This window comes from Gymnoscopelus braueri (assembly GCF_963280865.1).
Source record: "Gymnoscopelus braueri genome assembly, contig: SCAFFOLD_302, whole genome shotgun sequence".
Lineage (NCBI taxonomy): Eukaryota > Metazoa > Chordata > Actinopteri > Myctophiformes > Myctophidae > Gymnoscopelus > Gymnoscopelus braueri.
In genome coordinates this window covers 59,090-69,825 of record NW_027660926.1, presented here as the reverse complement: position 1 = coordinate 69,825, position 10,736 = coordinate 59,090, and the positions used below count along the sequence as shown (strand labels likewise).

The 10,736-nt window shown below is 41.3% G+C and overlaps 1 protein-coding gene across 1 annotated transcript; it reads left to right on the top strand.

The window, feature by feature from the left end:
• Nucleotides 1–6,885: 6,885 nt before the first annotated feature.
• LOC308081052 (phospholipase A and acyltransferase 2-like) lies at nucleotides 6,886–9,913 on the top strand. The gene is made up of 4 exons (XM_080457456.1): nucleotides 6,886–6,940; nucleotides 7,120–7,252; nucleotides 7,438–7,661; nucleotides 8,918–9,913. The coding sequence occupies exons 1-4, from the start codon at nucleotides 6,920–6,922 to the stop codon at nucleotides 9,065–9,067; spliced, it is 528 nt and encodes a 175-aa protein (XP_080313582.1). The 5' UTR covers nucleotides 6,886–6,919; the 3' UTR covers nucleotides 9,068–9,913.
• Nucleotides 9,914–10,736: the final 823 nt, after the last annotated feature.

Here is a 10,736-nt window from a genome sequence, read left to right as displayed (position 1 = left end):
AACATGAACGGTGAGGCTCACACAGTCAGGTAATGTGTCACAATTTTTTCTTGTGTGGTGAATAGGTCTGCAGTTCATTTAAATGTTTCCCCTATTCCAGTGCAATTTCCATTTTCTCTCTCTCTCTCTGGCTTTTTGGCCTAACGTCCAAAAACATTAATAAATTAAACATAATTATTATACCAAGGTTAGTACACAATACTCATACAATATAAGTATGCCCTTTAAAATAAAAACTAATTTGTACATAAATACTTTTTTCTGCTAGTTGTCTATGTTTTGTGTTGTCTATGTTTTGGGCTTATGTACAATATCACATCAAGAACCACATTAAATATATCCCTAAAAATACAGTACAGTATGTTTCTAGGTTTATTGTGTGAGTCCCAGAACAGGAATTACAAAGATTAAAATAACTAGGCATAAAGTAAACTGTGCTTCATATGAATACACAAGCCAACATGAACAGGTTACTACCAAATCAGACCTGGGAAGGTTATCCCATCTAGGGGTAGTAACTTGTTACTACATTAGCAAAACGAAGGGTTCAGAGAGCCATGTTGCTTCAAGATGTTTTCCCATGGCCTATTCCCAATTTCCTGTACTTACTGCAGTTTTGTATATAGAGAAACACCATTTTTGACACCTTTTTGTCCATCGAACATAATGCCTTTCAGCAAGGACAGGTGTTAGCATCCCACATTGGTGGAATTACAGTTGACATTTTTTTTTAATTTTTTTTGGATGTGTAATGTTTTAATGTGGTTGTGAATCTTTACATACATGAAACCAGTAGGATTGTAAATAGTAAAGCACAAGGACAATAAAAACAGTAATTACATGTACAGTATCACAGGCTTTTGTGAGCACCCCAGACAGGTTTTAAGTGGTTTTATTCAGTATTTAGATATTTTATATTAATTTCAACAGACACGCCCCCTTCCCATACAAACCCATTGTAACTTCAAACTCCATTTTAACCATGTTAGATTCATTGAAAACACCCGTCCTTGGTTTTGGTGACTGATATTGTCCTTCTAATGCGTGAGATTCTTTATATTTTTACTCAGCAGGATAGAGTGTCTCAGGGGGGGACACAAAATGCGGGGACCAAAGGAGGATGTGAGTACTAGACCCTGTTTTCCCCTTCTTCTTCAACACACATCACCACCACCACAAACTTTATGTGGAAACATGTATTAGTACAATCCTGTGGATGTGCCAATAAATTGCACTTATTAATGTGTTGACCTTTTTTATTGCTGATCTCTTGGTCCAGCACTTCAAATTTGTCGCTCTACTGAGTGCACCTTACTAATTCAGGAATCTATTAAACAAACTTTAACATCTAGGCTACCACCTACAAATATTGTCAGATGGTACTGTTATGTCTCACTGGGTCACCAGTGATCTGTTATGTTGCGATCCATTGTGCTGCACTCATGGCGTCTTGCCACTTGTACTGGGAGCGCCATGAAGGACGGCCGCATCCGTACGCGCTCCGTAACATCACAACGTTTTTCCATCTTTTTAGTATTCTTTAGCCTTCTCTTTTTTCCCTACACCGTCGCGTGTCTAAGGAGTTATGACAGACAAGCACTTATGGACATCAGCACAGCGATTACACACAGAATTCCGGACTTTTTTGCCGAAAACCTTCCACTCGGCTGGGTGGGGGGAGGGGTTCCCTTTGTTCCAGCTGGATCAACGGCAAACCCAAGGCGACGGAGAAGACCTGGGCGACGAGGTACGAGAGCGGGTCTCCTCGTAAGAACAACAAAACGTGGATATAAACCTGCACTGCCTTCAATCCTGCTAGCGAACGTTAGATCTCTGTGTGAATCAAGAACAGTGACCACTATGGACGACTTACTGGCGCGCGTTAAATACAACGCAGAGACGAGGAGCACTTGTATTGTTGTGCTAACAGAGACGTGGCTAACGGAGTTAGCATCTGATTCTTCTATCACTCCTCCTGGCTTCACCGCGTATAGGAAGGACAGAGACCCTGTACTGAGCGGTAAGCAACGTGGGGGGGGGAGTTTGTGCCTTGATCAACAACAACTGGTGCAAAGATGTTAAAATCCTAGATAGTCACTGCTCACCAGACCTTGAACTTTTAATCATAGCCTGCCGTCCTTTCTACCTACCACGCGACTTCAGCATTGTGATTGTAGCCGTTGTTTACATTCATCCTGGAGCTAATAAGGACACAGCTATGAGGGAATTACACCAGGCGATCAGTGCACAAGAAAATCGCCACCCGGACTGCGCAGTCATCTGCCTAGGCGACTTCAACCGGACAGACCTAAAAAAGGTCTTTCCCAAATTCCACCAGCATGTCGCCTGCAGTACCCGTGGTGACAATATTCTTGACCACTGCTACACGCCCTTCAAGGATGGATACAAAGCTCTCCGCCGCCCACCGCTAGGAAGCTCTGACCACGACGCCATCCAGCTGCTACCTGCCTACAAACAGAGGCTAAAAAGGGAGCCGGTCGTTGAGAAGGAAATCCGAATCTGGTCTGAGGACACAGACGCTATGCTACAATCCTGCTTCTACCAGACTGACTGGGGGATGTTTAAGAACGCCGCTGGGAATAACATCAACGAACTCTCAGACTCAGTCACTGGCTTTATCAGCAAGTGCATAGTTGACATAGTCCCAAAAAATACAGTTCGGATCTATCCCAATCAGAAACCATGGATGGACAGCGGAGTACGTGCACATCTGCATGAACGGGATGCTGGTTTCAAATCTGGCGACGTGGAAACGCGCAACACGACGCGCGCGGCCCTAAACAGCGCCATCAGGAAGGCGAAAAAGGCCTACACAAAAAAGATGCAAGACAAACTCAGCAATGGCGACATCAGGAGCACATGGCAGGCAGTACACACCTTGACAGACTGCAAAACAAGAACCAGAAGCGAGGTGAACCCGCCTGCCTCCCTCCCCAACGAACTGAACACTTTCTACGGCCGGTTTGAGATCAGCTCCAACCGCGGCAGCCAAGCGGGGCCATCAGCAGCACCAGCAGAGAAGAACCCTCTAACCATCTCGGAGAGAGAAGTGCGTACAGCCTTCACACGGGTCAACATCCACAAGGCAGCCGGACCTGATGGGATTCCAGGCCGGGTCCTTAAGACATGTGCAGACCAGCTGGCGGGTGTCTTCGCTGACATCTTTAACCTCTCCCTCTCCCTGGCTGTGGTCCCTGCAGGGTTCAAAATGTCAACCATTGTGCCCATTCCCAAAAAGGCCAAAGTGACATGCCTGAACGACTGGAGACCTGTTGCTCTCACCCCGATCGTCAGCAAGTGTTTCGAGAAACTGGTGAGGGAATACATCAGCTCCACGCTACCTGCCTCGCTGGATCCGTGGCAGTATGCATACCGCAAAAACAGATCCACCGACGACGCTATTGCCATGACTCTCCACACCGTCCTCTCGCACATGGACAACAAGCTGCTGAACGACAAATATGTACGTATGCTGTTCGTGGACTACAGCTCAGCATTCAACACCATTGTCCCAGCAATACTGGACAAAAAGCTCAGACACCTAGGGCTAAACACAAGCATGTGCGACTGGATACAGGACTTCTTGTCCAACCGACATCAGGTGGTGAGAATGGGCAGCATCACATCCGACCCCCTGACCCTCAACACCGGAGCACCCCAGGGATGCGTGCTGAGCCCTCTCCTCTACTCCCTGTACACGTATGACTGCATAGCCACACATGTCTCCAACACCATCATAAAGTACGCGGACGACACGACAGTGATAGGCCGAATCGTCAACAACGACGAGTCTGACTACAGAGAGGAGATCAAATCACTGGCACACTGGTGCCGCGAGAACAACCTCTCTCTTAACGTCGACAAGACCAAAGAACTGATCGTGGACTTCAGGAGGCCGCGGAGAGACCATGCGCCCATCCTCATCGACGGTGCTGCAGTGGAAAGGGTCAGCGAGTTCAAGTTCCTCGGAGTACACATCGAGGAGGACCTCAAATGGGAGACGCACTCCACACACGTGAGGAAAAAGGCTCAGCAGCGACTGTACTGGCTCCGCCGCCTGAAGAAGCTCGGAGTAGGACGTCGCATCCTCAGGCTGTACTACAACAGTTCTGTTGAAGGCATCCTAACAGGCTGTGTCACGGCCTGGTACGGGAACTGCACTGCCCGAGAAAAGATCAGCCTACAACGAGTAGTGCGATCGGCAGAGCGGATAATGGGAATCGAGCTCCCAGCGCTCCAGGAACTGTACAAAAAGCGGTGCGTGGTCAAAGCCAAGCGCATCATCAAGGACAAGCACCACCCAAGTCACAGACTGTTCAACCCCCTACAACGACCGCGACCGGGCAAGGGGCTCTACCGCAGTATCAAGAGTTCCACCACCAGGTTTTGGTGTAGTTTCAATCCAGCTGCTGTCAGAATGCTGAATGGGGCATAAGCCTGGATGAGTTCAGCAGCCTGACAGCAGGCGGCGCAGACTTTTTCTGGCTCTTCCTGAACACACCTGTGGATTATACCAGGGACAATGACTTGGACTTTAGCCCCCCCCCTCGGACACACCTGTGGACTACACCAGGTACAAATGACTTTTTGTTGCACTCCCTCTATGGAGCTACTTGCGGATTATACTAGGGTCAGTCCACTCTAGGTGGACACGCACTGACCTTTTGCACCTTAATCCCTTGTATAACGCACTGACTTTTTTTGGGTCTTTTTTTTTATTGTGCTCCTTTTCCTCTAAGCACCTTAACGTACATTGTCTATCATGCACAGTATAAGTATAACATGCACAGTATACAATACATTGCTGCTATGCTCAGGCACCTTAGTTTAGTTTTTTAGTTTTTTTTATTATCTCAGGTAATTTGTAAATATGTAGATAACTTGTCTGGCCTTCTGTTGCTCTCTTGTTTTGATCTCCCTCCCACCTGCCCCCCACCCTCTTCTTCTCCCCCCCCCCTCTTCTTTCTATGGAAACTAACGTTGCGATGGGAACGATGTACAAAAAAGAATTTCACCCACTTTTTTACCTTGTAAACCTGTGATGTGACAATAAAACTGATTCTGATTCTGATTCTGGTTGAGGAATTAGGGAATTGACTGCTCTTGTCGTTATTCTGTTCTGTGTAAAGTAAAGTTCTCTGGAAAACTGCGCCATGGCATACTATTAACCGACATAATAGGTTCTAGTATCGAAAGTGAAAGCATGGATGGATATGAAGGATTATAAATAGCTGTCACAAGTCATCGCATCATTTGTGTGAAAGAATCAAATCAAATCAAACCAAACTTTATAGCACACTTACCCTAGTCAAAACATCCTATACGATTCCCCAAATTTCCATTGGAATCCTATAGGATTATGAAATTCCTATAAGAATCCTATAGGAGTTTCCAATGTTCCAATAGAATTCCTATAGGATTCTGAATTCCTATAAGAATCCGGTAGGAGTTCTTATAGGAATAGAATCCTATAGGATTTTGAATTCCTATAAGAATACGGTAAGAGTTTTCCGATGTTCCAATAGAATCTTATAGGATTCTGAAAATTGCTAGTCATTTCTGTCACCTCTATCATAATGTTATTGAAATCCTATTGAAACATGTTCTCCCTATACTGGAAATGTTATATGTGGGCTATCTATAGAACAAAAAAGCACTTGAGTTTGAGAAAAACTGTTCTATACAGTGGTTCTCAAACTTTGTCAAGGACCCCCAAAAATAATATATAGCCTATACTTGACTGCAGACACCCATTTGAAAATATTTTGTGCCAGGGAACCCCATACAAGATTTGTGTTGTTAATATTCTTTAAAAATATTCCAAATTTTTCATTTTTTATTCAAGATTTTTTGAGAATAGCCGATCTACAAGCTCACAACGCCTTGCAATGTGATGCACTGTGAGCTCACAGATCGGCTATTTTCAAATAGCTGAAAGGGTTAGAGTGGTTAAACTGATTCTGATGCTAATCCTATATGAACTATAATTTAGCTGGGGACCCCTTGAAACACCTTCAAGGACCGCTGGTGGTCCCCATAATGTGTCATTATCTAGCTACATGACTGATATCTTTCTCTTACACACTCTCTCTCTCTCTCTCTCTCTCTCTCTCTCTCTCTCTCTCTCATTAAGGGGATCAGCAAGAAGGCAGTTTAATCAATTGTGTTATATCATTGCATCAGTTAATAAACCAAATTAAGACAATTGTTGCAGTGTTGTTTTTAATTTGAAATGGTAGTGCTGTTTGAAGGGACGAGTTTTGTGTTCATGTATTTGAATGGAGCAGTGTCATATAGTATTATTATTCATGTTTCTACATCCAGCTTTTATGAATGGATACATGTTAGCACAATGTTAATAATTAATACATCCTATATGTCAATTTGAATACAGTAAATTATTCTTTAAGAAAATAAACTCCCAGCCAAGAAGTCCTATAGGATTCAATAGACAAATCAAACTGATAATCCTATAGGATTCCAATAGAAACAATCCTACAAGATTTGGGAACAATCCTATTAGATAAATTCAATAGGATTTGTTCCAAATCTCATAGGATTTTTAATTGGATTTTTTCTATTGGAATCCTATAGGATTTTTAAAACGACAGTCGACCAAAGTGCTGCAGAAGTCAAAAAACAATACAACAAAACAATATACAATCAAACAGGATGTGATCAAATTCAAATTAAGCTTGGCTGTGATTAAAAGCCATGAAAAAGTGCTAGTCTGCAAGTATTAAAAGCCTCGATGGACTGGGTGGATCCAATGTGAAGGGGAGGGTCATTTTAGTTCCAATCGGAACCTCTCAGTGGAGAGGGCATTCCAGAGCCTGGGGTTAGCCACAGCAAAAGTCCCTGGTTTTCAGTCGAGCGGTTGGCTGAGTCAAGAAAAGCTATGGCTGCAAAAAACTCTAAGGTTAGGTTGCTATTCTATGATTTGCTGTTGCATTTTACTTATTTATTTTAGCCTACTTATATGTACCTAGCCTCCCTTTCAGTCCTTCTCTTTTGTAACTTATTTAATGCATATATACTGTAGCCTATCTTTATTTTGTTGCAATAGAACAGTTTTTCATTTTTATTTATTCTATATAGCCAAACCGCGGGGACCTGATTGAATTCCAACGTGGAAGTTCGATCGGTCCATTCGAAGTCGATCTGTACTGCCACTGGGCATTGTACGTCGGGGATGGGGAAGTTGTCCATTTGGCACGCAATGCAAACAATCGTGAGTCATTTACAAGCCTGAAATCTGTAGGCATATGGAAGTTTTCTTCAACTCCAGTACAAATTAAATCCAATTCTGGACAAAATAACATTAATTTGAAATGTTGATTTGTTCTGCAGGACTAGGGTTTGGCTAATTCTATAATATTAACAGGAAATCTTTTTATCCCCCCCACCCCTCATCAGTAACAACCTGGACAGTAAAGAAAGAGAAGCTGGACAAGGTTGCTAAAGGCAGCGAATGGAAAGTCAACAACAAGCAGGACAAAGAACATCCTCCGCGATCACCGGATGAGATAGTATCAGAGGCTAATGAGTGGGTGGGCATGACTGTCCCCTACAATCTTCTGTTCAACAATTGTGAGCACTTTGTCACTTCATTGCGCAACAATGTGCCTGTATCTGAGCAGGTAAGTGGAGGTTCAGTTTCTTAAAAACATGTTTTCAGTGAACTCTGGTGAATTAGGGCCTGCTAGTCTGCCATCATTTGTACATTTTATAAACCGATATTAATTTAATACTATGGCTCATTTAATTTGTCTAGTTCATAAGGTAGTCTAATGTTATGCACTTGCCACATCAATATATTTGATCAGTTAATACGTAAATGTATCAAAAGAAAGAAAAAATACAGCCTTACAATATAGCATGTAGTCATATTCTGGGGAGAGGATTCAGTGAAAATAGCTGAACATGTCACAACGCATTGTGAGCAATAAAATAAAGGTTGTACAACCAAAATAAAAAAAGATTCTACCTGGATTTTAACATTGGTACACATTATTTCTGTGGTCAGGTCATCAAGATTCATCAAGATCAGAATCCATTCCAATTGGCTAAGATTGGCTATCAAAGTTTGTGTGAGCGGCCCATTTTTATGGCACAATTTCTGTGAAACGTTGCACGCACACTCCCAGTAGGCCAAGGAAGAACCTCCACCCCAAATTCTTAAAATCGGACTCAAAGGAATGTACGTGGGAATGTTATGTACTGTATGGTGTACAGTTAATCTAGAGATCATTCATCTGATGCACTTGTGATGTGGTAGTGACCAACAGTGGTAAGGTCTCTGTCACTGACTGTTGCCTATAGTGTACAGTAGTGACGGCTCGTCCATTATGTGCAATGCAGAGCCACAGATCCAACTGCTATGCCCATATATGGTCATTATGCATATATAGGACCGACCGACTTCAAAAGGAATCCAACCAATATGCCCATATATTGGCATTCCAATATATGGGCATTCCAATATATGGGCATATACTGATGACATCGGGGATCTCCATATATGGGCATAAAAGGGACATGGACTGACAGTATACAACGGGTACTCTGACAAAGCTCCCGAAAGTATGACCGCGTAGCGGCCCGAACCCAAACCTCTAGTATATTAAAATACATACATATTTATTCATGTTTGTATTTGACTGTATAATTATAAAGGTATCTGAACAAAATGATGACTGTATAAAGGATATAGGAAAAATAAGCTCAGATAAGGCTTCAGTCTACACCAGTTTGGAGTTATGATACAAATGATTAATTATGATTACTTATTAATTATAACTTTGTTTATTTTATTTTACGTGTATTTTGGGTTAAACTCAAAAGCCATCCATAATAAGTCTCTCACTCTATTTTTCCTTGTGTTATCTCCTTGTAGACACGTAATGCAATACTTGCTTTAGGCGTAATGACTGTGACTGCAGCCATGATCGGTGTCGGTGTCGGTAGGCATATCCATGAAAAGAAGAAGAGGGACGAGAGAGTGAGAGTGCACGTCTCCGCAGGTCCCAACTACTACAATGCATAATAGCCTATACTGTATATGAATCAAAAAACGTGCGTGGAGAAGCAGCATTCAGTTTTTATGCACCACATATGTGGAACAAAATCCCCGAAAACTGCAGGTCTGCTGCTCTCAGTTCTTTAAAATGTTAACACAGTTAAAAAAGCTTTCTGTTTGCCGCTGCCTTTCATTGAGTTTTTTGTAAAAATGATTCACATGCACTGTAATTTCTCTCTTATTTTTCTGTTTTATTTGGGGTTTTTGCTCTGTGTCCTGAAGGTATTTTCTATTATGGAGATATGTTATATAACGAAACAATTGCAAGAAGATATAATATATGTACTGCAAATATGAAATGTAATATGAACAACTTGCAATATAAGTATAAAAAAATTACATGTTTTTCTATTAGATGTGTTTGTGTTTGCGTTTCCTCTGCTTAATGTTTTGTGTAAGCTAAAGCACATAGAATTGCCTTGTTGTTGAAATGTGCTGTATAAACTTGCCTTGCCTATGTATGTGTGATTTCAAAATCTATGGAAGTGGTGTTCACAACGACTGTCGATCATTGTCACAAAAACAGATTACATTATGTAATCATACTTTCCACAGTCACTTTCTGTAGATGTGTTCTGAGTCTGGAGTTATCTTTACAAAATGTCACACATTTGAATAGTGGTAATTGTAATTAAACTTGACGTACAAAAACATGAACGATGAGGCTCACACAGGTCTCAGTAGGTAATGTAATGTAAACATTAATACATTAATTAAACAATTATTAATGAGGGTTGACTGAATACATTAATTGGTAACTTGGTTTTCAAATTATACCACGGTTAGTACCAGACAGTGGTGGAAAAAGTACTCAAATGTTTTAAAAGTATCAATACTGAAATGTACTAAAATGTTTGAAAATAGCAGATCTACAAGCTCACAACGCGTCGCATCGCCTAGGTATAAAATAAAGTAACTAGTAACTAAAGTTGTCAAAGAATTGTAGTGGAGTAAAAGTACAATATTTGCCTCTGAGATGTAGTGGAGTGGAAGTAAAAGTATAGACAATTAGAAATACTCCAGTAAAGTAAAAGTATCTCACAATTGTACTTAAGTACAGTACTTGAGTAAATGTACTTAGTTACTTTACACCACTGGTTAGTACACAATACTCATATAATATAAGTATGCCCTTTGAAAGGAAACACATTTGTAATATATTATAGTACAGTATATATTTTTTTTCCTGCTAGTTCATTAGTCTATTTGTCAAATATCACTCACTTGTTGATAGGCATGTGATACACAATCACAGGCATGTTTATGGGCAGTTATGTGGCATCGTTCTTCAAAGAAAGTTTTAGATCTAAACGTGCAAACAAAGTTCCTGACCAACACAACAAATCTGTATGTTCTTATTATATCAGCAGGCTATACATAAAATAGATTTTCATGGGGGGGAAAAAGCAAATGACGACTGTTGTACCTTTCCTTGTGACAATAGAAATGGATCAGTAATATTTTTATCGTGCTCCTGTTTCAGTGTGGATTTTAGTATTTTAACTGCACATTACTGCAAAAGCACTTCAAAATCTCCCTAATAAAAAGTATCATATAATTAATATAGTAGTTCAGAGTAGGTCACATGGACAACCAGGACCATTTGTCCTGGTTGTCACATGGTCAATTCCTATGA

Coding starts and splice junctions, on each gene's coding strand:
- LOC308081052 (XM_080457456.1), top strand. CDS start 6,920: ATGGCTGCAAAAAACTCTAAG. Junction 6,941..7,119: donor TGGCTGCAAAAAACTCTAAG/GTTAGGTTGCTA, acceptor TATTCTATATAG/CCAAACCGCGGGGACCTGAT. Junction 7,253..7,437: donor GGCACGCAATGCAAACAATC/GTGAGTCATTTA, acceptor ACCCCTCATCAG/TAACAACCTGGACAGTAAAG.